This window comes from Malaya genurostris, chromosome 1 (assembly GCF_030247185.1).
Source record: "Malaya genurostris strain Urasoe2022 chromosome 1, Malgen_1.1, whole genome shotgun sequence".
In the NCBI taxonomy this organism is placed as follows: Eukaryota; Metazoa; Arthropoda; class Insecta; order Diptera; family Culicidae; genus Malaya; species Malaya genurostris.
The window spans coordinates 71,628,526-71,654,023 of NC_080570.1; the positions used below are offsets into that span (position 1 = coordinate 71,628,526).

The following is a 25,498-nucleotide window of genomic DNA, read 5'->3' on the forward strand; positions in this document are numbered from 1 at the left end:
CGTTGGAGGATGAGAAGTAGGCACAATTATGTATATAGTTTTGGCAATATGTATTAAATCTGTATCCTGCATGAAATTCGCATGGACGTAAACAAATCAATACATTACAGGTAATTCTGTATGAATGGCAACTCTGTTGGTAAATGAAAAAATAAACACAGTCTAGATGACAGACAGGATGTTTTTGATAGGGTAACGTGGCGCCATCATGACACATGTGAGTACTGTCCCAAATAAAGGAATATTCGAAATGACCGTTAAAATGATTGAAGAATCTAATTTGAGTGTCCTGTCTGTTAGTCTGTGATCTAGTTACATTTGTGGCTTGAAATTAGCCTATGGGTACGACTACAAAGTACTTCTGTGTTTGAAAAGAAAACACGGATTTGGCACTCAAAATTATTATGCCATGCTACTAACGATAAATAATAATACCTGAAATCTATTTGTAGGTAACGGATATACAAAAAACTAAACTGATCTTAAAATACTCGAATGTACTGCAGAAGCTTGGACTCACTAGGGAAAATCCTTTTGTTTTTATTCGTCACTGTATTTGTCGTTCTCCTCAGATAGTTTAGGGTATGTCATCGTATGAAATAAAATTAGTGAATAATTTCTAATCGTTTCCTTCAATTCTCGTTTATTCATTGTATTGAAATAAGTTAGTTTTTGAAATTTAATAAAATGTACAATGTAACAAAACACCAGTTAACGTTCGAAAACGAATCAAACGGATAAAAAAACATAAAACCGTGTCCATTGAACAATGGATACAGAGTCGTAAAGGAACGTTAACGACTTCACCGGATACTTCAGTGAGGTGTTTTCTATTTGGGTTTGTGCTGCAGCAAGATAACGAACCTAAAAATACGTCACAATGTTGAAGAAAAATAAACATTCAAAATCAGCTGAAGTTACCTTGCCCACGTGCGCCGAGTATCCACGTGACGCAGATGGCTTACGTTACCTGTCGATTCCCGGAGTACTAACGATACTACCTAGGTCTAGGGAAGACTTCAGGCGTGATTGGATTTAGACTTGTTGCTGTTGTTACAGCATAAACGAGCAGGAGCAACATTTGGTACCACACGCTTCATAATGATATGGCTTTTTTGGTTCAGTGTATATGAAGTGCTTAGAAGTATTATTTTTTCGCTCGGCTATATTTCAGTTTTTACCGGTATAATTAACCATAATCTATCTACTTTGCGGTGTATCTAGTGATTTGAAGTGAATTCTACAACGTAGTCTATTTACGGTTACTCTTCATTACAATTCAGTGGTAAAACTTGCATTGATTCGCTTTGGTTTGTGCTACGTTTATCAAGCCATTAGCACTCACGTCGCTCTCGCACTCACGTTCCTGTCTAAATCGTTCTATGAACATGACGAGTAGTAAATGCAATGCTGAACCTTGTTTTGGTTCATCTGGATCGAGAAGTGGCAAAATAACCTGCGAATCTTGCTCCGGTAGTTATCATATTAAATGCGCAAATGTGAACAGCACTCTTTCTAAAACCATTCGGGACTGTCCTGAAGTGTGCTTGTTTTGCCCTAAATGCCGTGGGTCTGCAAATAAAAACGCATCATCCACTGATACGATGAGCTTGATTCTCCAACGCACCACTTCTTCATTAAAACTGGTTGATGCCTTGACTGATTCAATGCAAACTTTCTGCCGTATGTATACCCAGCCCTGTGCCAAGGTTTGCTGTAACAACCAATTTCGAGATAGATTGGAACGCTCCGTAAATAACGGTACTACTTTTTTCGAACGCCTTGATAATTTACCGTTGCAGGCATGTTCAACTCTAAGATCATTTCCAAATACGGTGAACTGCAAAGAGTAAAATCTGTGTTAGTTGAATGAAAATGTTGTAATCTTAAGATACTATTTGGAACGTAATCATGGTATATTTATATACCACAACATACCTATATTCAAAGCTCATAAATAAAATTCCATGCACTCACTTTTATTACAGCTTGCACTGATGATGCCTGTAACATTTGCATGTTCTACTTTCTTAAGTTACTCTTAGAAAGTGGTAATGAGGGCACACAAGTTAAATAATTTTAACTGTTCCACAACTTTATCAACTAGTTTTGTTTATTTATTCGGGGTTCCTAGGTAACTAGCTAGTAGCAACTTTATCATTATCAAGGGATCGCTATATTTGTGGTAGTAAATCGCTAGCAGACACGTTTTATTTCGATTTTTCTTAGGAGTGCCTGGTCGTGTCGTCGGTCCTACACTCTGAACGTAAATGCATTTCACCTTGAAAGAAAAAAAAAGAAAGTAGAGGTGACATAACTAGTAATTCATGTGTACGTGAAATAGCTTAGAATTCACTGCGGCAATACCCATTTACTGACAAAACGTTTGTGCAAAAGAAGCCACAGTTGAAATTGTTCTAAAAGCGGAAACAACGCTCGCCCGCATTGGCTTCCAGACGGCTGACTAACGGCAGCCAGCGGGCACAATATGGCTGGCAGCCATTCTGGTGTCCGGCTGCCTCGCCGTTACCAGACATACACCTTAAAAGATACAACCGTATACACCAGGATTTCTGAGGTAGATGTGGCTGCCAGCCGTTTGTCATACCGAGGGAAATCTTTGACATTTTTAGCGAAGATGAAAAGATGAAAACCCTCGGTTAACTAATGTCGTTTTCGTTTTTAAACTGCACTACACCGGTGGAGTGCTACACCATGGCATGAATAAACGAACAAAAATGATGAAAACATAAACAGTAACCATTGACTACAATAAACGATTCCATTGCACAGAGCTACACCAAACTTTTGATGAGTGCTACACCAGTGGTATCGGTGCAGAAAAAGTGTAGCACTGGTGTAGTGCAATTGGTAAAAACGAACGGTTTCAGTGCAGCTTTCGCTACACCTGTGTAGTGCAATTTAAAAACGAAAACGACATAAGGTACAGACGACTATGTTTTGCCAAATTGGATTTGACAGCCGTCGCTGAAACAATTTTGATAGCCGTCTAGTGCCCATGGCTGCCCAGGTAGCCAAAAGGCCGTGCGGGCCGTTATATCGACTCAAAAAAAATATATAGTCCTTTAAGTCCTTTGCGCTTGAAATATGTTAGCTAAAAAAGCAGTTTATTTTTGGGATACCGGAAAAACAAAAATACAACATAGTGAATTTGTCCCCGATGAAATGGCGACGCAATTAGTCTCTAAACGCTAAATTTGGTACGGCTCACAATATAAGCATTATGACATTATGCTTGGATCGAGGAGCCATCTGTTCTAAAGAAAAACATTACTTCAACAATGAGAGGTAACATCGAGTCGTCCATGTTCATGTCGATGTCATTCGCTTCACTACAGGTCCCGGAATTTACTCCAGCGGACAGCGAGGATGATCTAGATAGAAGATCCTTCGAGCAGTGGCGCGATATCCTCGAGGCATCCATGGCATTCTCTGGAATCATAGATGAATCCATACAGATTACTGGATTTCGTCTGAAATCGGGAAGAAAACTGATAGAAGTTCTGGAAAGTACTGTATCAAGCAAGAATGCACCGGATGAAAAAAACGCATCCGCACTCAAATGTGATGTATAGGCTGAAAGAATTTTGCGGTTCTCGTGATTACGTGCTATTACAACGCCAAAAGTTGTGATCGATTACTCAAACCCGGGTGAGGGTGATGTTAAATTTGTAAAACAAGTCGTCTCTATGGCCTAGCTTTGTGATTATCCCCATGAACGGACGATGGAGGCAGTAGCCGATGTAGTACAATTACATTCCTCGAACATCAAGTTGCGTAAAGGCAGTTCAATAAGTAAATTATTAGAGAAGGTTAGATCGGCAGAAATCGAACGTTAAAGCGAGGAATTATATGCTAAAAATCATCAGCACTCCGATATAGAAGTTGCAGGCGTTTCATACGGAACTGAGCATCAATTCGAATCAGTGGCCACCGAAGAAAATAACGCATCAATAGGAGAAGAGTCATCCGACAAACCAATGCCTGCAAGACCCAGAAGATAAATTCGTAAACCTTCGAAATTAAGCAACATGTATTGGTATAACATTTTTGAATAAGAGTGAAAAAAGAAAACGATGTAGGGATTGTGGGTTGCTAGAGAGAGAGAGAGAGAGAGAGAGAGAGAGAGAGTAAGAAACGAGAAAGAGAAAAGTAGAAACTTATGGAACTAAATAAAATCTGGCAGTATGGTAATTGACTTAGAATAACAATGTTGTGTTTGATAATCTGTGTTCCGAAGAAGGGCTCCTTGAGATACGACAGATGAGACTACCATTCTTCGGGAGGCTTCAAAGTTCACGCATTGTTAGCCGTTGTCGTTTGTTGCCGCGTACAGGCTCTCCAGTCCGATTACATGCATGTAGATTGCTCACAACCTACCTGAGCGTTCATGTCGCCGAAGACGAGTTTTACATCGCGCCGAGGGTTCTTTCCAGCTGCGCGTAAAATGCTTCCTTCTCGTCATCGGGTCCCGTCTCATGTGGACAGTGCACGATGATGATACTGTAATTGAAGAAGCGGCTCACGATCTTCAATACGCACATCCTTTTTCACATCTTCTGCCTCGTCCAACAAAGTTTTTTGCAGTGCTACGACATCGAAATCGCGAATTTGAAGCTGGGAAGCCAACCGATTCGCAGTTCCATGTGCCAATCGTAGTACTTTGTCTATCGCTTAGGTCTTTGCCGATTATTCCGAGTCGTATTTCTATCTTGATCGTACGTAACATGTTTTTTCCGGGCGGCTTGTTAGGCCTGCACCAACCTCCTGCTTCGCCGGAGGGCCATCGTGTCAGCCTTGTTTAGAGTCCCACGCTGACACAAGAACGGTAATCAGCCGCTCCTAACATGCAGAACAGACGCTGTTTCGACACTCCTAACATGGAGAACAGACATGAGGAACAGACGCTCGGATAGGCTCCCTTCCCTGTCAGCGTACGACCAAGGTCCCACCGGGATTGGCTACCCAATCTTTTCTATGGTTAATCGGGATAGGAGTTACTAGACAAGAGGCTAAGATCCATTTTAGGGCCTGAATTGCTAATAAAAATAAACTAACTATTTATAAACTGAAAATACTAACTAACATGTCAACCAAAGTATTTTTGATGTTATCGGCAATGTTAATATTGATTCAATTCCGCTCTACATTTCCATCTTGAAAGATTTGGTTCAATTTATCTTTGGTCTTATTTGTTCAACGATCAGAGCCTTTTTTCCCGCGGATAAAGTTTGTGCGCATTGAATAAGTCAAATTATATCTGTTTTTTCATTTATAAGAGAGTTTTCAACAATTCAAGTGTATGTATTGATAATTAATAATATTTTTGAAAATTGCATGCATTACAGATATTCTTTACAAAAATATTTTATGCAGAGATCTTGACCGGACTGATGTAGTGCCATACTTGGCGCCAAATCATTGGATAGTAATTAAAATACCAGAGCTTGATTGTGGTATGTGCATATTTCGATCACCTCGCGACAAAAGGGCAAAATGTCTTGGGAATTAAAAAATTCAATCAAAACCTTGGTTTTTAAGGATTAACAAACATAAATCAAAATAAAAGTAGCTTCAAAAATTACCTTGCAAATTAGTTTGAAAAAAATCATTTCATATTTAAAAATCAGCAAAAAAAATTATAACAAACAAAAGTGTTAGTTGTGAAAACTAAATTTTAGTTCATTTATTTCAACTAAAAAAAATTAAATTTAAAGGGCTACAATTATCCACTTTAACTAGAGTTCATTCATTTAAAAAAAATTTTTTGTCAAAATGAATTTACTGTGAAATTATTTGTCAAAAAATTGACAGAAACGCACAACTAAAATATTTGTTATTTTTGTTGAAATATTGATTGAAACAAACTAATCCACTGAGAAAAATAATTATTTATTTGATAAATCACAATTAATTTGCGTACGTTATATCAAGTTGCATTTGTTCCTTAAGGTGAAATGTAGCGTCATAAAATGCGCGCAAAATTTTATCCGCTCAGTTGAACGAATCGTCGCACAAAGCATAACAAGAAAAACCGACACTTTGAAACCAGAGCTTTTTTCAGTGATTGAGCACAGTGGGCTTCCCTTTCGTTTTGTAGGCTTGTAAAAAAGGCTGGACGTAATGGATTTTTGAATCCTTCACACTTTAAATATATGCTAATTCAATCGTTATTGTTAGTGATTACTCTTACGATAGAGCTATGAATCATGAGTAATTATGAATGACTAATATGAGGTTATATGTATTGACTAATATGCTAACCATGTATATGCCTGAGTTTAGTAGCAAGCATGGATTCTTCTTCAAAAGAACGATTGAAGACAAGAGAACATTCAAGTATTTTCGATATCTTTGCCAGTAGTTCACCAGGCCACATTGTTTGTATAACAGGTTATATAAAAGTTATATTTTCAAATATTCCACATAAACGATAATACTTGGCTTGTATTCATTTCATTCAGTAGTCTGTCAAGGTTGAAATTTTAGTTTTGCTATAAAAATTGCTACAATCTAAAATTATACCTATTATATGATGACACAGCCAAGCATTATTGCTTTAAAAACATCAATGCATTGAGCTCAACAGAGTTGGACATTTTTAGCATTATAAATGACAGTTACTTAGAAAATAAACGATTTCTTACAATACCCATTTTATTGTATTCAACTCGTTTTCATTTCATCACAAAACCCAATACTGCATTAATTCGCGTCATTATTTGATATGTAACTTTTACTCACGATATAATGGGCCGTATGAATGAAATGTAGTAAAGTCTGTTGTTTGTAGTATCTTCTCAAAAACATAGTCCACAGAGTAAAACAAGTTTGGTTTGATTTTAATTTCTCTACTTCACTTCATCAGCAAACACACGAGTAGCAACCTCTGGAGCTACCTACCGAAAAATTGTAGTAAATACTACATGTTCGAACGTTGTTGTGTAGTAAAGTCTCTGCTTTTGACAGGAACGTGATCCACATGTAGCATTTACTACCGAAATTCAAGCATGCTACGTTTTATTCATACGGCCCCGAAACAGCAGCGCGCAAGCAATAAACAAAATGCGGAAAAGTTTATGTAAACTTGTTCAAATTTCGGTTGTTTGGGCCAAAATTTTATCATTTTGAGTTGAGTTTTCAGATTTTTTATGAAATTCTGCTACAAACACTATTTTTCAGTTCCAAAACCTTACGGCTCGGCAAAGCAAAATTCAAAGTTCTAAGAATACTTAGTTGTGATAAATTTGATTTCGAAAACTTAAGTGTTTTTGATTTTTCGAAAATCGGTCTTGTTTTTGAATAATTGATCAAAGACGCGATTCGCGCATTCCGCTACATTTCACCTTAGGCAAACCTCCAAATTCTCGTATCAAAGGTCGAATTTCCTTAAAGTCAACAATAATTGAACTCTTTCGTATTGACGAAAGTAGCGTTTGTTCACTCTTTTCAAAATCGTTCTATTGTTTACTACACAATACTATGTTTGGTTTCTGGTGTCCCGAACGTAAGCGGCTTTGTTTTATCGACTGACTTGGATGGGATGTGAAACAAATACAAATAATAATACCCCTAAGTCCCATATAAACGAATCGCCAATGTTTGGTTCACAGCATGAACAAGTAAGCCTAGCAAATATCTCCCTTTCGTTGCGATAGTGTGAAAATGTGAAAGGAGATCGTTTCTGGCAACGCTTTATGCTAGTTGCTACGGTGCAAAACAAACTTGTTTGTTTATCGTTGCTGTATTAAACTGCAACAATCAGTCTAAATATCGCCGTCTAATAAACCGAGAAGCTTTCGAAATGGTGAGAAGTTGCTTAGTAGAGGGATGTGACTTACGAACAGGGTCGTCCGAAATTTCGCTCCATAGTTTTCCTAAGGATCAAAATATGTAAGTAATATGTTTACATATTTTTCACTATAATAAACAGTAACTATAGTGAACTTGTTCTTACCCTTCAGTGTTGCTAGTTTTATAGGAAATTCGTTAAAGTACATTGTCACTCTGACAGTGTATCGTGACAATGTACCGCACGATGCAAAATGTGTCCTTGAAAATTTGTCGGAGTACTCCGTATTATAATTTATATTTGTGTGAAAGCTAACTGATTAAGCACCTCCTAAGTTATGTCAAGTTATCCCCCCGTTTTTTTAATGATTCGGACAACCGGTAGTAGACTGGGTGGATTTCGGCTGCTGTCAAAATTGCGCAGGCAGAGCTGCGGCATTCTCTCACCACCCGTGTCTAAGGGTGAAGCCAGAGAAAAAGCGACACGCGACGCGGAGCGAAGCGATGCGAAACTTGACAGATCGCACGGAGTCGCGACGCAGAGCTTCAGACAAGCTGAATCAGATGCAAATTTGAGTATTTAGATTTATAGAAATGAATACAGAGTGCAATCCGAAAGTATTCGAACTTCCTCCGTATCACGCCTCACAGGCATCTGAAAAGTATTTGAGGAGAGGGAGAAGATTCGCGAAACCTTACTCCATCCAGTTCAGCGTTACAATGTTAAAAGAAGCCTTCGAGCAAGATGTTACTACCTACTGCATCCAATGCCGCTTCATGCAATTAGGTTTTGCGTGTAACTGAAAAAAGTCGTTTACCATGTTAAAGGAAGTGTGCGAGGAAGTTGTTATGTCACGTACGCAAATTTTCGAGTGGCACAAGGTTTTCAGGGAAGGCGTGGAAAAGTTCGACCGAGTTCGAAAGTTTTTAAACCTGGACCTTCGAGAGATCAGCGAAGAACTGAACTGTGCCGGGAGAATTTTACTTTCGCAAGGTATGCGCCAAACTAGTGTCCAAAGTGTTGATTGAAGAGAGTAAATTTGCGTACGTGACATAACATCACATACTAACAGACATGACTCTGCGAACTGCGCGAACTATTTACTATGGGCACATCTCTTGTGTTATGTAAATCTTTTCCTAGTTTGTCAACACATTGACTTTTCTGACAGCTCACTTATAACTACAAATCTCGGTTGATTTTTCATTAGGGCGTATAAGCAAGTGACAGTTTCTCTTTAATCACTCTCTCTTTCGATTATTGTGATGTGATTGAAACGATTTTCTTCGATATCACTATTCTGTTTGAAAGTCGAAAGTTTCGGGTATCATTTCATGCAAAGAGTTGAATGATAAACGTGGAAGCCGCTTGGTTATTAATAGAGAAGAAAGTAAACAAAGAGAAACTGTCACTTGCTTATACACCCTTTTGAAAAATTAACCGAGAAAAGCAAATGAGATTGGTTTGTTTTCATCTTAAGACTTTCAACTAAAGAATCGATGGTTTGTTTTCATCTTAAGACTTTCAACTAAAGAATCGATCTGTCAAAAATAACCATGCTCTCGAGCAGGATTATTTTTGACAACATTAAACTAACCGCTCGAGTGTCAGATTTTAACCAAAAAATAAAATTAACCGCGAAATGGTTCACAGTCTCAGTATAAAATATCTGAGTTTATCTGTATTTACTAATCATATGAAATTTTTACAATGAAATGATGATTCATCCAATGAGTTATGGTTCAAACGGGCAAAAGGAAAATGCAATTGCATAATGATTTCGAATGGTTTTGGCCACAAGAATATTGTATGCGAATCATACGTAATCATCATCGCCTCACGAAAATTGGAACTGTGGAATTCATAAGTTGTTCGAATGAAAACTATATTATAATTTCAGTGTCATAAACATTATAATATAGGTATATTTTTCATATTAATCTTTAGAAATTGTGATTTTGATGACTTTTGATGCATCATAAGATTCGCCCTATGATTTCCACTACATACTCATTTTGTCTGAGTGTTATAGAATGGTAGATTCAATGAGTTGACCTCATTATGGTAGAATAATACAGCCACAGGAGAGAGCAATTAATAAAAAATATATATGTCGTGAAATAAATATTATAATAAATGAATTGTTTAGTAATCCTGATACAACTCAAATTATTCAAATAAAAAAATAAAATTCAAAGTAGTCTTAGCATATTCATAGATTGTAGTCTAAATTCTATGAAACAACGGTAATTATTGTTATACAAACTTCAATCTTAGTAATCTGAAAGCAGAAAGAAAAAAATGACAGGATTGATTCAACGAATTCCATGAGGAACAGGTACATTTTCCTCCTGCTAATTGAAATGATAAACAGAGATAGCAGAAATCCAAGAAAAAATCACGGCAATGGCGCAGCACCGTAAACTCCCGAAATGTAAGTATAACGATGACAAATTGATTACTAAACAGGTAGACTGCCCATACTCGCATATCAGTCCCATATCGATTTTTGCCAATTTTGAGTTAGCTTGAGGAATGAAATCTATGCTCAATATACTCTCAGAAATTGCAATAAGAGTTTTGGATTTGTTCAATGAAATGTGGAAAATATCAACTCATGTCTGTCCCATATGCAAAGTACCCGCATATCAGTCCCATTCAGTGCAAATTTTAATAATTTCATTTGTTGCAATATTGGAATAGCAAAGGTGTATTACCGATATTCCATGTAATAATACCATGATTTAGCATTAGGTAGCACAATAATTCAAAACATTTGGAAATAAAATTTTGATCGTCTTCTTCTCGACATGCCGATTTTCCATATGGGACTTATATGCAAGTATGGGCAGTAGAGTATGCTGTAAAAAAAAGTCCAAAGTAAGATTTCAAGAAATTAAGCCGATGACAGGTTTTTGGACCGGTAAAAGAGAAAAGTTTTCGACAGGTTAAACTATTTCAAGTATCAGCCATACCAATAAGTAGAGATAAAGTCTCGTGCGACAGGTGACGGTGACGGAAGTAGACGGATCGTCTGAATCGTACATAATTCGATTTTTCGAAATAGATATTGTACAATGATTCGATAGTCCAACGACAAAAGGGCCTAACAGCAAATAAGAGCCTCTCTTTGTTTACTTTCTCCAATATAAACAATATAAATCCAAAACTTATAGTTTTGACTTGAAAGTTTTACGAAGAGTAAGTCATCAAATATAAAATCAATCCGGTAAATAGCGAAAGAAAAAGTAAACAAATAGAAACTGTCATTTGCAGTTAGGCCCTTTTGTCGTGGGACTGTCGGATTTTGCCGCCAAATACAGAATATAAAAAAGTTGGCAGCTCTGAACTGGGATGAAAATTCTCGGTTAATTTTTCAAAAGGGCGTATAAGCAAGTGACAGTCTCTCTTTGTTTACTTTCTTTTCTATTAATTACCAATCGGTTTCCACGTTTATCACTCAACTCTTTGCATGAAATGATACCCGACACTTTCGACTTTCAAACAGATAGTGATATCAAAGAAAATCACAATAATCGAAAAAGGGAGTGATTAAAGACAAACTGTCACTTGCTTATACGCCCTTTTGAAAAAGTAACCGACAATTATGTTTACATTTTTTACTTTCCCGCCAATTTAGTAAGTAACTCGAAGTCTTCATTGTTTCCATTCGTAATATCAGCATGCCAGCTGGTGGCGTAGAGAACTGACGAGCGGGAAGTTGATCCTGTGTATTTGCAATTTTAGTTAAAAAAAAGACTATTTCACACCAGTTCTGAAAGCAAAGTTATACGTAATTTTTTAAAAACGTATTTGAAGTTTGTAGTTGTTATTCTATTCATGCACAATTTATCAGAGTGAACTTGACAAGTTTTTAAATATATTTTATAAATATATTAGAACGATCAACAATGATGTCGGTAGGTATATAAAAATTTCCGTACAAGCTTTTGTTTACAGCACATAAATTTTATTTTCATTCCCTGATGTGATTTTTTCAACTACAATCTGAGCAGCTTTTAAAATTAGTGATTGATGTTTTTATACTCCAAAAATAGATTTATTAGATTTCCAGATTTTTTATCGTTTTTTTTTACTTTGGCTAAGTCCATGGTTTGGTTCATCTCGCCTAAAAGTTATTTAAAAATAAATTAGTTTTATTAACAGTTCAGTTTATTTACAAACAAGTTTTCTTGTTCTCGTTTGGCGCCATCCAGCTTGCGTTCGAAGATACTCGCATGTCATTGGACAATGAGCTGTCAAATCTGTCGCCTTGCAAATCTGTTGCGAATACAACAATAAACCTGCTTTCGTCTTTGGAGCCTGTTTCTATATCAGCCAGTGTCAAGGAAGAAGATACTATACATATAATTAACATAAGCGGAAAATGTCCTGATGAAAAGCAGCGTTCCGATCAACAGAAAGCTGGAAGAAAAGAGACTATTCCCCGTCAAAGTTGGGCTGATATGATCGAAGAGGAAGAGAACGCCAAACTGAAATCGGAAGCTCTAATAGCTCATTCCAATATGGAGTTAGCGGCCTCTGATAGTAAGATGTCCATCGAAGAAATCAGTAGCAGTAGCAGCATCAGTGGTCGATCCACTAGACATATTGAAATTGATATAATAGGTGAGACATGGAAGTCGGTTTGAGGTTATGAGCTACCGTATCATTTCTTGTATCATATACGTGATTAGAAAGACATAATTTATTTTGCCTTTTGTTAGTTTACATGATGTGTTTCTTATTGAATCTTATTCAAAATCTAAGACAAGGCATTATCATGTATATCCTGCATTCAATTGATTTATTATTTTTCAGATTCAGCCAATGTGGAAAAATATGAAAAATTAGTTCGAAATGAGATGATAAAGTCACCATTTAAACGTCGTCTATCGGGCGGTTGTGAGGAAGGTGACGGGCACGCAAATTTCAGCGAGGAGGGAATTGATGGTGACGAACTAACAAACAACCAGCACAAGAAAACTAAAATGCACGAGGATGACCACGGTCGGGAACGCTTTCGGCGGGACAGTACCAGTTCAGGCGAAGCCAGTAGTAATGGTAGTCAGAGTAGTCGTAAGCCATTGGAGTATGAAAAAGATACGTCAATTTTGGTTCGTCGTCAAAAACAGATCGACTATGGCAAGAATACGCTTGGATATGAAAATTATATGAAACAGGTTCCAAGGTAAGAGAGTTTTTCACAAGCTTTAACTTGGTTTAAATTCGGATTTTTTTTTGTTTTATTGTAGAGATCAACGAACCAAAGATCATCCGAAAACTCCTCCGAAACACTTCAAGTACAGCCGTCGTGCTTGGGATGGTCTAATCAAAGTGTGGCGCAAGAAGTTGCATTGTTTTGATCCAAATGCTATGTAAGTTTTCTATTGTAGTAAAATCTTAAGTGTAACTGTTTTGTTGGGTTTAAAGGCGTGTTGTACTAATTCTTAAAAATTTTCCACTTTTCAGAAACGGAACTGAGAACTAAGACTTCGGTATTTATTGTTGAAAAAGCGTTGAATATTAGCTTAAGCAAAGACGCGATAAACCTATGAAAGATTTTCAAATTCCTGAGAAATATTCATTCGAAATCAATTCACTAGCAAGATGGTGTATTATGGAAATTCAGGAAGCTCGAGAAATCTTAAAATTACTACTCGATATGAGAAAAAATGGAACCTTTATTATTATGTGTTAGTTGGATACGATAACAGTAATGTTACGAACTTGTAAAATTTTGTAATAAAACAAAATCAATATGTTCTTCAATTTAAAGTAACTATTCTTTATTGCTTATACATTCGAGTAAAGATAAAATATTGTCTAATTTTTTATTCTGTCGGAACTCCATGGCTTGTAGTTTAGCATCGAGTGCAGCTTCTAACTCTAACATTTTGGTATCTATGTACTCTTTGATCAAAGCTTCACTAAAAGGTGGGAATTGTGGAAATTGAAAAATATGGTTTGTTGTCCCCGGATCGCCAGGGTTTTGAGGTTGAATTTGTAATGTTTCTTTACTAGAGCTTGGTGCGTCCGATACTGAACTACTTTTCAAAGTAGCAACATTATTATTGAATATGTTTTCAAATTCAATATTTTTCTGTCGGGTGCTTTTTTCCATGGAAGCCAACACGTACTCTTTACATTTGATCGCCTTCTCAGACATTTTTGAATCATTCAATCTACATTCCAGCATAGCTTGATCAATTGTTGTTGCTTTTTTCGCTAACATGTTCACTACGTTAGCGTTTCTCGTCAAATTTATATGTAAGCCATATATGCACAAAGAATGTTCTGCAGATAAGACATAACGAAGTGTTAATTCAGATGCATTGCATGGTTTGAGACTGATGTCAAAACGGTAGAGTTTTGTATCATTGTCAAAAATAAGATCGCCGTGATGAGTCTGGTTGTATTCACGTATTCTACCAACGTAGGATTCGATAGTAGCACATTCTACTATGAGAGCTAGTCTACTTATCAGGTGGGCGGGATGAATTGTTATCGTCTGCTCACAAAATTTTTCATTCATGTCAGCACCTAGCACTAAACAGGCATCCGGATTCAGCAGATCATCTTGTGAAATTCTATCATTTGTATGGAGGATTGGGTTACATAAAATACAATTAGAGAATATGTCAACTTACGGTATTGTACATTCACTAGACTGAATACTATAAGATATCAATCGCTTGGGATCACCTTCCAACGTTTGCCAGCTGAATTGTGACCGGTAGGGTAGGTCGTTCATATCAGTATATTGATAGAAACAAATGCATTAATAAACCAGTAATTATTCATGACCAAATCGTCCACCAAAGCAAATACTGTTATTTTCTTCTTCATTTTGGAGCGAACTTTCAAAGCGACGTAAATGACACCGAAACGGTATTCTTTGTTAAAACTCAATTTCGTTAAATTATATATCTTTATTTAATCCCGGGTTCAACTCTGAAATGGTCGTTCGCCGGGGGTGAATATCGATTGGTATGAGCAAAATATAGACAGTTTCATAACGCAAATATTGTCAGAAAAGGTAAATGTAAACATATATCATCAATTATTTTTGTTTACGTCTTATTACAAATTTATTCCAGAGTTTATGTACCCGCTTGATGGAAATTATGCTGTCAGCCAGTCATACCCACACCCACTCGCACACGGTGGGCAGATTTTCCCCCGGATAACTTTGTCTGCCAGAATTTTTCGCCGGCATTCTGCCAGAACTCCAGCAACAACCGTTTTCTGTAGAGAATTTCTATGTAAACTATGTTTTTGTATGATTTCCTATGTAAACTATGTTTTTGTTTGCATCTTCGGTAAAGTTATTGGATTTGAGTTTTTGTAAAATATTGTAAAAGATTCCAAAAGCCTATTTCTTCAAATTAAAAGGCTACACATTATTGTGTCTTTACAGTGAGTTTTGGAACATGGCTTGTCTTTTAAAAAATCTTAATACTAAGCTGAGTTTTTTTGTGAAGAAATAAAACAACTTAGATCAACCGTTATAGCATAATAAAACAAAACAAAATCATATTACCACCACTAACAGCAGTGTTGCTAGATATATTAAGGAATGCACCACTGCTCAAACCTAATATCGGTTTTCCTTTAACTACTTTTTCTACAAATGTCGGCTTTTTTTGCGGAATTCGAATGTTTCCTCCCTCGATAAATTTCCCAAAAAAAAAAAAAAAAATAACACACGTGCACTGATTTTTGGAGTTCATAGGTTGACCTCCAGTCGAGTTTTTTTGTGTAAAAAGTGATTTTCTCCATATTATATCCCATAGAAACTTTAAATCTCGGACACGAAAATACAGTTTCTCCGATCGAGCTAAAATTTTGCATGGTGCTTATGGGGCCCAAAAGGAACACGAAAAGTTTGGTGGAGCTGAAATCAATATTTGCTCTCACTCTAATGTACGTGTAGGATTGACGTCTATCAAATGAAGTCGAACAAAAAAAAGAAGGAAAGGCGAATAAGCAAGACACGTCGTGACGCAATTTCGTTTGGGCAATTTTGATGTAACCGGAATGCAGCCAGGTTTCTGCCGGTTGCCAGAATTCCTCACATGCGTAGAATTTCCTGTTCGAGAACAATTCCTCACATGCGTAGAATTTCCTGTTCGGGAAAAAATTCCTGTTCGAGAACAATTCCGAATAAAATTCGAATATTTCATGTGAAATTCACGATTGCAATAAAAATATCTTTTTAATTATACCATTGATCAAATAGTCAATATTTTTCAAATGTAAAGTGACACAGATAACATTGCATAACATAACGTTGATGTTTCAGCAAAGATAAATAATAAAGACATGTACGTGCATATAAATCTCGGTTGATTTTTCATTAGGGCGTATAAGCAAGTGACAGTTTCTCTTTAATCACCCTCTCTTTCGATTATTGTGATGTGATTAAAAAGATTTTCTTTGATATCACTATTCTGTTTGAAAGTCGAAAGTTTCGGGTATCATTTCATACAAAGAGTTGAGTGATAAACGTGGAAACCGCTTGGTAATTAATAAAAGAGAAAGTAAACAAAGAGAAACTGTCACTTGCTTATACGCCCTCTTGAAAAATTAACCGAGAAATATTTTTAAAAAATCGACGTGAACATTTCAAAAGGGCCTTAAACAATTGACTGATTCTCTGTTTACTTTCTCTTTCGATTATATCTGCGTTATTACGCAATTGTTGGTTACATGTATGATACTATTACAAAGCTGGAGATTTTTTCTTTCATTCTATATGCAAATTTGGTAAGTGAACTTGAAAATTTAGGTTTTATTGACAGAAGAGAAAGTAAACAAAGAGAATCTCTCATTGGTTTATGTGCCCTTATGAAATGTTCGCGTCGAAATGTGGTTCATTCCCAGTACCTTCTGAAATGACCGCACTCACCGCTCGGTGGAGCGCGAGATTAATTGCATTGTTATCATTTCAACCAAAGTGTGCCATAAAATCTCAATGTATACAAATGAGCTACCGAATCGAAAGGGCTCTCACGGTTTGACATTTGCATCAGAAATGTATGATGGGAACTCAGCAGTGCAACCAATTTATCACCATTGGTGCCAGTTTCACGGAGGACCGTAGATGTGCGCCAAAAAAATATCGTGACTGTCATGTCTGGAAATTCGTTTGTGGTTTCAGTATGAGGTAAGCCGATAAAATTTACTTATTAACATTTTATAACAAATTTCAATGTTCAAATTTTAAAGCGTTTCCTACATAATTCACGATCGGTACCCCTTCTAGCTTCATAACCACTCAACCCATTCTTTTTGAAATTTTGAATAGCATTTTTATACATAGTTTACGAGATAACGCTGGAGAGTCTTTTCAAATTTGTTATAATATTTATTCTACAATAACAAATTGACCAATTTTTAACGTAAGGAATTCAAAGGCCACGACAAATCCAGATCCAGAGACTGTTAGTGACAGTGTAGCCGACGACACGACCAGACACTTCGAAGAAAAATCGGAATAAAAAGTGTTCGTGAGCGATTTACCATCAGTTACCACAAATATAGTGACCCCTTGATGCAGATAAAAATAATCTTTTCGAGCAACACTGTTTAAGTTGCTACGAACTCGTTACCAAGGAACACTAAGAGCTTAAATAAACAAACAAACTGAAAAAAATCATCTGCGTTCGGAAATTGCCCCGCTTGGAGTAAGTTGAAAGTATGTTTTATTTTTTTCCGAATAGGGCTTATTACTTTTTAAACCTAGCATATCTCTGCATAAGTGAAAATAAATTACAATTGCAGATAACATTACAAACAGATCCCGGTGAACGACCAAAAGGTTAAAGCCGGGGTAAAATAAATGATATTAATAATAATAATAATAATTACAAACAGTTCTTGGAAGCTTCCAACTCCTTCAACTTTGGTAAGATACCTTGCAGCTATTATTCTTTTCAATGATTTTTGATACGAGTATACATTTTGCAGAACTGCTGGTACTCGAATTATTATGACCACAGCTACAATTCGATTACTATCCGAAGAAATGGAATTTGAACAAAAACTCTCGTATTCTGAAAATTTGTAATCAATGATCGAGGCCAAAAATGCAATTAGAACAGTAGAAGTGACGCAACTAAAAAACGCATTTTTTTATCTGCTCTGTTCTTCGATTTCTTAAAATCCGTCGGCAGAGTAAATTTCGAAATAAAGGTTAAAGATTTCAATAGAAAACTAGCTTAATAAATGCTTCGGAAGGAATATATGTAATTTATTTCTTATGTATTAGTTTATTGAATGATGGTAGTGAAAATTTAGCGAAGAGTTACCCTGAAAGGACTTCCGCAAATGCACTAATGTGGATCTTTTGAAAGCGTGCAAAGTACAGAAAGTATAAAACAAGTAGAGCTTTCAGTTGTTTCTCGAACTACGATTAGTTGAGTTTCATACTTCTCCAGAGTCACCTAACATCTTTCGGAGATACATACAATTAAAACACAACTTTGAGACAAATTTAGGTTTCTCTAAGTATGATATCTTCTTGTTTTTATGTATTTGACTGCATGCACTTGAATCAAATGTTTTTATTTCTCCATATAAACAAATTCCAAAAAAAATTCAGATCACATGTTTCTTGTTTCCATTGTTAAATGGAACCAAATGCGTAACCAAGGTTATGATAACTGTTTCTTGACAAACAACATTTTAACGACTTGTGTTGCCAGTTTCGAACATTTTTCAAATGATATCATTTTGACATTTCGAGTTACTGAGGGGTAGTTAAATTTGTGATACAGTTTTCAAACACGAGTGGCAGGTCGTGTCGTCGGTGTAGCTTCATGAAATAGTAATGAAACTTGTACCACTGGAAATACCTGCTTAACCGTGGATACAGTTTATTTTGTTGTGGATAAAATTTATTTTGCTAGCAAAAGTTTGTCTATTGATTTCCACCGAAATTTGGAATAATATATGATTTATTTGAATGATACAAGAAAATAATTTATTCTAGATTAGCTGCTTAGCAAACGACTAAGTGGTTAACGTTTCTCTCCATTATTTGTCTGATTACTTAACCTACAATCAACGGAATTTGACACATATTTGCTTTAGCCCGAAAAGAAATACCACAAAAAATTAATGTGAATAAGTGAAATACTTCCGTTATCAAAAATCGAGCAAATGCACAGATTTTCATCTCTAATTAATGAGCTTCTCTTCTAGAGTTGTTCATTCGGTAGAGTAGGATATATTTTCAATACAAGCAGCATACAAAGCATTCTGAACAGTCCGTTTTTAAGGAATTGCTTATACTTGAATGTTCACCCGATGCAAAAGAACAAACTTTAAAGCAGTTCCTAGTACAGTTTTAAGCAGCGAGAAAGTATCCTCAGAACTTTTGCTGTGCGTTCAAGTTGCTAAAAAGTGCTGTGCGTATTTTAGGGCTCTAACAAAGTGGATATTTTTCAGGTACTGTGGAACTTTTGATTGCTTGGAGAGACGATGCTTAAATTTTAATTTGATATTGATCTTACCAATTCGAAAAAAACTTCACAGAACATAAAACATGAAATGGCAGTCTAAATATATTATTGTAATTATCTTGAACATTGATCTAATTGCCACTTATGTGCGCTTAGTGTAATATAATACATTCGAAAGCAAAATGCAAGGAAAATCTTGTAGTTTAACCTTAGCGCTGCTACAGCATAATCTTTTCATTGATTCATTCAAAAAATTTCAGCTATCGACCGTCCCGCAACAAAAGGGCCTAACTGCAAATGACAGTTTCTCTTTGTTTACTTTTTCTTCCACGATTTACCGAGTTAATTTTATATTTGACGCTTTACTCTTCGCAAATCTTTCAAGGTAAAACTAAAAGCTTTCGATTTATATTGAAAACTTTAGAGAATTTGCAATAATGGCTCCGTAATAATCAAAAGAGAAAGTAAACAAAGAGAGGCTCTCATTTGCGATTAGGTCCCTTTTTTGTGGGACTATCGATATGTTAAAGTCACGCTAACAATGGCCAAAATTATTCATCTGACTCCATCACACACAATCCATTAATTGGTAAACAATATCAGAATTTTTTCTTTTGCCTACAGTGGTCATACAGTCATATGCATATTCGCCATTAACACATTTATGTCGTTTTCGCTTGATTCTAAACTTAACTCAGAGTTTCCACCCCAACTACTGTCAAACCGTTTGTTTAAAATCAGTTTCGGACCTAGTTTCAACGCTATTGAACTGAAAATCAAGTCAGTTTCGAACCTGATTTTTATATCAGATTTGCTCAAACCCGCGTTGCTAAGTGCGGACCCAACACAGTTTCGTGAAAAGTGTCTGTTTGATAAAACAACCCTGGGTCAGTTAGAACAGCCATGTGCGTGCCGCCATCCAGTAATTTTTCAAGCAATCATTTTGATACCCGCTTAAGCACGTGGCTCGAAACGACGAATCACATGGATCAAGCATGCATGTGAAATCTCCACGCAAAACAACTCGTTGAGCGCCAAAACGATTTGTTCGACGATCTAGTATTCTTTTCTTCGACGACCAAATACTTGCAAATATTTATGCGCCAAACACCGTCGATGATCTATAGTAAGCATGGGCGACTTTTTCAACGGAAGATTCCTTTTTAATACAAAACAACTTTATGAATTTTTTCCACTTTTACGGTGAATTTTTATGTATGATCCCAGTGGGGATGGAAACTGATCAAACAAAAAAGAATTATGTAAATCCGTCCGACGACACGACCAGACACTCTGAAGAAAATTCGGAATAAAAAGTGTTCGTGAAAGATTTACCGCCAGTTACCACGAATATAGCGGCCCCTTGAAAATGATAAAAATAATCTTCTTGTGCAACACTGTTTAAGTTGCTATGAACTAGTTACCAAGGAGGCCCCATAATAAATAAACAAACCATAATGTCGAATAAAACCACAACGGTTATATATATTAGTGAATGACTTTTAGCGGTTTCTTAAAATGAACATTTATTCATTGTATTGAAATATATTATTTGTGAAATTATCCTGAGTGTAAACTAGATCTTGCTGGATTACTCTTCGGGGGACGCTTCAACATGGCAGAATTTGTATTGGAAGGTTAAAAAGTCTTATGTCGTTTTCGTTTTTAAATTACACTACACTGGTGTAGCGAAAGCTGCACTGAAATCGTTCGTTTTTACCAATTGCACTACACCAGTGCTACACTTTTTCTGCACCGATACCACTGGTGTAGCACTCATCAAAAGTTTGGTGTAGCTCTGTGCAATGGAATCGTTTATTGTAGTCAATGGTTACTGTTTATGTTTTCGTCATTTTTGTTCGTTTATTCATGCCTCAGTGTAGCACTGCACCGGTGTAGTGCAAATTAAAAACGAAAACGCCATTAATGTTACTTCGGGGTTTTATTATGATGGATCGTTTCAGGACATCAAATATGACACCTAGACTACTCGTCATGATAATAAGTATCAGGACATAATGAAAATTATCGGTGAAATAAGCTCAATGCATCTTCAAGCTCTCGTGAGGGTATTCGCAAAAACCATATCTTCGAAAATCTTGTACCCGGTAAAACATGTTGGGAAGAAATAAGGCTCTTTGAGGATGTGATCAAAATTTGGCGGTTCGATCAATAGCTGTAATTTCGAATGACACGCATTTTATGATTTTTGAAGGTGTTTGGCAATATTGGCCGTCTGAAGATTTTGATTTAGAAATGATGGTTTGATCTAACGTTTCCAGAAGCTTAGAGTTTTTTGACTCTGTAAGTAGTGAAAATAACCCTCTCGATCGTATTGAACATTTTTATTTATTCGCAATTACAGGGTTCAACAATCGATCATGCAGGGTAGAGATGGGCAAAACATTTCATTTCAAAGAGGCGTTAAGTGATGCAGAGTTATTAGAAGAACTAGTTCTGTTTGCTTGTTGGATAACTAACCTGTTTTCTACCGTTCTCGAAAAAGATTGAGCGAGCAAAAAAAAAATAATGTCCACGACTATAAACTGAAGAACTACCGTTCTAAAAAAAAGAACTATTGGTAATTAATACTTTCAAAAGAACTAGTTCCTTTGAACCGATCGCGAACGAATCGCCCATCTCTAATGCAGGGTAACGGAGATATTTTAGCCACTAATATTTTTTGGTCCAGCGTACATATTTCTGAAAATAAACAAAATGAAGTACATCGTGACCCAAAATTTTAAAGATATTTCCATTCGTAAACATGTTAGCTATGAATATGTACTTCATTTTGATTACAACCAAAAATATGAGCGCCAGTCCATATTATATTAGAGTAACCAAAATATTTCCATTAGCCTATTTCCTAGTTTAGGGAGTCTTTTACCGCTACCGCGAAAGATCAAGATTATATATTGGCCCCATGATTTTTTTCGTAACCATGAACCATTCAAAATTTGTTCCGTATGATTGTTTTCTTTGATTAGAATCTACGTATTAGATCGGAGTTTTCACTTGAAGATACCGCAAAGTACAATTCAGTATCTGTTAAAAACACCCAGAAACAGGTCAGGGTAGGTTCGATTGTGAAATTTGGTATGGTATCAATAGATCTAATAAGCTATGCACAATTCCGCTAACGAAGATCAATCCTATGAATATTTCCTAACACGTTCCGTTGTCAACTCTGATTTCTTCCTTATACGAATAACTCATGTCAGACTTCTTTAAAAAATATAACAGTGTGGCTTCGAATACCGGTGCAAGGAAACCGTAGAAACCCCAAATGAATGGTTTCTCTGTAAAAATGGTAGAGCTGCTCCGTAGCGGAACAACCTTCGCAGTTAAAAATATCTGTATTTAAATCCCCTCTTTCGACTGTTGTGAAAATATTTTGGTAAATAAATGTAACTAAGGCAACAATAGCTGTTATTCCAAAAACCACATTTTTACAGGCTTAGTTGCCAGTTTCAAACGATTTTCAAGCGTTTCCATTTTGACATTACGAGTTACTGAGGGGTAGTTAAATTTGTGATACAGTTTTGAATAGCGAGTGGCAGGTCGTGTCGTCGATCCGTCCATCCGTTCGTATGTGATGCGATTACAAAGAATGACCTCTGCATTCTTATATAGATAGATAGGTAGATTGATAGATAGATAGATAGATAAATAGATAGATATGATACAGCTGAATAAAACAGCTGCTACTTGTTTGCGACCAATCAGTCGAATTTTCAGACAAAATTCAAGTGGTATAAGTTAACCGAGGAGCTACGATGTATTCGTTGTTTCGCAGTCGCTATGCATCGATTGTAGAGTTTATGGTATTGAGCTTCAATAATCACATCGGGCCATTCTGACGAAATGGATCTATCAATAAATTTGATTAGACGTAAATTGAACCTTCGGATGAGATGCCGAGAAGATATTGAAAGGAAAATTGTGACTGGAGACTCATTAAATAGTTATCTGAAAAGGTACGCAAATTTATCCGCATTCCTTCTATATCAACTGAATAAATCAACATAAAAAAAATTTTGCCCTTTCTCGAATTGATTATTTCCATTATTTCAATGCCTCCCACTTGTACGTGGCTGGCAGATTGTCCATTAGACGACAGGCTATGTCTGCCAGTGTAATTTTTGCCGGCATTCTCAGAACTCCAAGAGTCTGACCACAATGCAACAACCTTTTCCGAAAGGGAACTGCGGTTATTAACAATTCTGTTTCTGTCGAGTTTTTGGCATAAAGGACTGGCAGAATCGTTTTGAATCGGTTCTACATTTCTAGCGCCTTTGATTTTATTTTCTTTAAGAATATATTTATATATATATATATATATATATATATATATATATATATATATATATATATATATATATATATATATATATATATATATATATATATATATATATATATATATATATATATATATATATATATATATATATATTTATATATATATATATATATATATATATATATATATATATATATATATATATATATATATATATATATATATATATATATATATATATATATATATATATATATATATATATATATATATATATATATATATATATATATATATAAGAAGGCAATATGTTATTTGCCTTCCTATGAAATATATTTTATCAATATTGCTTTCTCAATACCAAATGTTTCAATCTCTTTTACATGCAGTACATGCAGGATTAACGAATTTCAAATGAATACAAACAAAAGAAAGAAGGAATGGCGAAATAAGCAAGATACGTACGGCGAGAGAACCTCTTAGAAAAAAAAACCGTTCAACGGTGGTCCTTCGTTGGTCCAATACGTTGGATCATTGGTCCAATGAAAGTCCAATCAATCGTTCAACGGTAAGCCAACACGAGACCTTCGTTTGCCGATTTTGAAACAGACCGTTGAACCGAATGCCATTTTTTTCGTTCAACAAACCCGGCAGACAGAGGTTCATTGCTGAGCCATTTTTAATATGAGGAATTGGAGCCCCGTTGGACTAGTTTTACTGGAGAATTTCTGAAGTTTTTCTAATTATTTGTTTAAACTAACACTACATACCTGCACAATACATCTACTTCGCGTAGAATAACAACAATTTTTTTTTCTATATGAAGGTAACACCTAATTTTCACGTCCCGGGTTGGCGGTTCAACCCACTTAGAAAAAAACGTTCAACGGTGATCCTTCATTGGTCCAATACGTTGGATCATTGGTCCAATGAAAGTCCAATCAATCGTTCAACGGGAGGCCAACACGGGACCTTCGTTTGCCGATTTTGAAACAGACCGTTGAACCGAATGCCATTTTTTCGTTCAACAAACCCGGCAGACAAAGGTCCATTGTTGATCCATTTTTAACATGAGAAGTTGGAGCCCCGTTGGACTAGTTTTTTCTGCAGAATTTCTGAAGTTTTTTCCACTTATTTGTTTAAACTAACAATACATACCTGCACAATACTTCTACTTCACGTATAATAACAACAAATTTTCTTTCTATGTAAAGGTAACACTTAATTTCCACACTATTTTTGCAAGAGAAAAAACAACAACAAACCGTTCCAGCAAATTAAACGAATATTTCGTGCAATATGTCGTTCAACAAGCGCTCAAAGACCAACAAAATTGAACGGCCTGCTGAGAGGGAATGCATAGGACGCTGGTCTTACCTGGAAGGCTTCTTAGTGTCAGTAGGATCCATAGTACTAGCCATGCAATGATTCTGTACACTAAGAATCGGCTGCGAAGTCTGTTGAAACACTTTGCTTTTACATAATTTTCACACTATTTTTGCAAGAGAAAAAACAACAACAAACCATTCCATCAAACTTAACGAATATTTCGTGCAGTATATCGTTCAACAAGCGCTCAGCGATCAACAAAACAGAACCGCTTGCTGAGATGGGAATGACTCGATTTGACCTTTTGACAGCAGCCGGAATATAGCCAGGCTTCTACCGTTTACCAGAACTCATCACAAGCGGATTTCTGTGCAAAATTGAAAAATTTTAAAGCATTTGTTCGTAGAAAAAAGAAACTCGACGTGTTTACTTATGTAAGAAAGGCTCTTATTTGAAAACAGCTGACATGATAAACAGAGACTAATTGTCAACTGCTCATAGGACCTTTTTTAATGTTCATCGCGATTTATTTTATCGTTTTATAATTCGGTACTAACATATGATTAGGGCATATCATGCGAT

The 25,498-nt window shown here is 35.9% G+C and overlaps 2 protein-coding genes and 1 long non-coding RNA gene across 4 annotated transcripts; 1 reads left to right on the plus strand and 2 right to left on the minus strand.

Annotated features, from left to right (window-relative positions):
- Positions 1 to 636: 636 nt before the first annotated feature.
- On the minus strand, positions 637 to 25,351 carry LOC131440423 (uncharacterized). 2 transcript variants are annotated; one of them, XR_009231389.1, is made up of 4 exons: positions 24,965 to 25,351; positions 1,978 to 2,281; positions 922 to 1,840; positions 637 to 864 (listed from the first exon to the last, which is right to left on the minus strand). It is a non-coding gene; the product is annotated as an uncharacterized LOC131440423 (long non-coding RNA). The 2 variants fall into 2 exon arrangements; XR_009231390.1 differs by having other exon boundaries at positions 1,939 to 2,281.
- On the plus strand, positions 11,454 to 13,585 carry LOC131440418 (histone RNA hairpin-binding protein). The gene is made up of 5 exons (XM_058611687.1): positions 11,454 to 11,733; positions 12,031 to 12,442; positions 12,635 to 13,004; positions 13,069 to 13,191; positions 13,286 to 13,585. Exons 1-5 carry the CDS (start codon positions 11,725 to 11,727, stop codon positions 13,302 to 13,304), a joined length of 933 nt encoding a protein of 310 aa, XP_058467670.1. The 5' UTR covers positions 11,454 to 11,724; the 3' UTR covers positions 13,305 to 13,585.
- LOC131440419 (uncharacterized) lies at positions 13,581 to 14,685 on the minus strand. The gene is made up of 2 exons (XM_058611688.1): positions 14,464 to 14,685; positions 13,581 to 14,403 (listed from the first exon to the last, which is right to left on the minus strand). The coding sequence occupies exons 1-2, from the start codon at positions 14,565 to 14,567 to the stop codon at positions 13,596 to 13,598; spliced, it is 912 nt and encodes a 303-aa protein (XP_058467671.1). The 5' UTR covers positions 14,568 to 14,685; the 3' UTR covers positions 13,581 to 13,595.
- Positions 25,352 to 25,498: the final 147 nt, after the last annotated feature.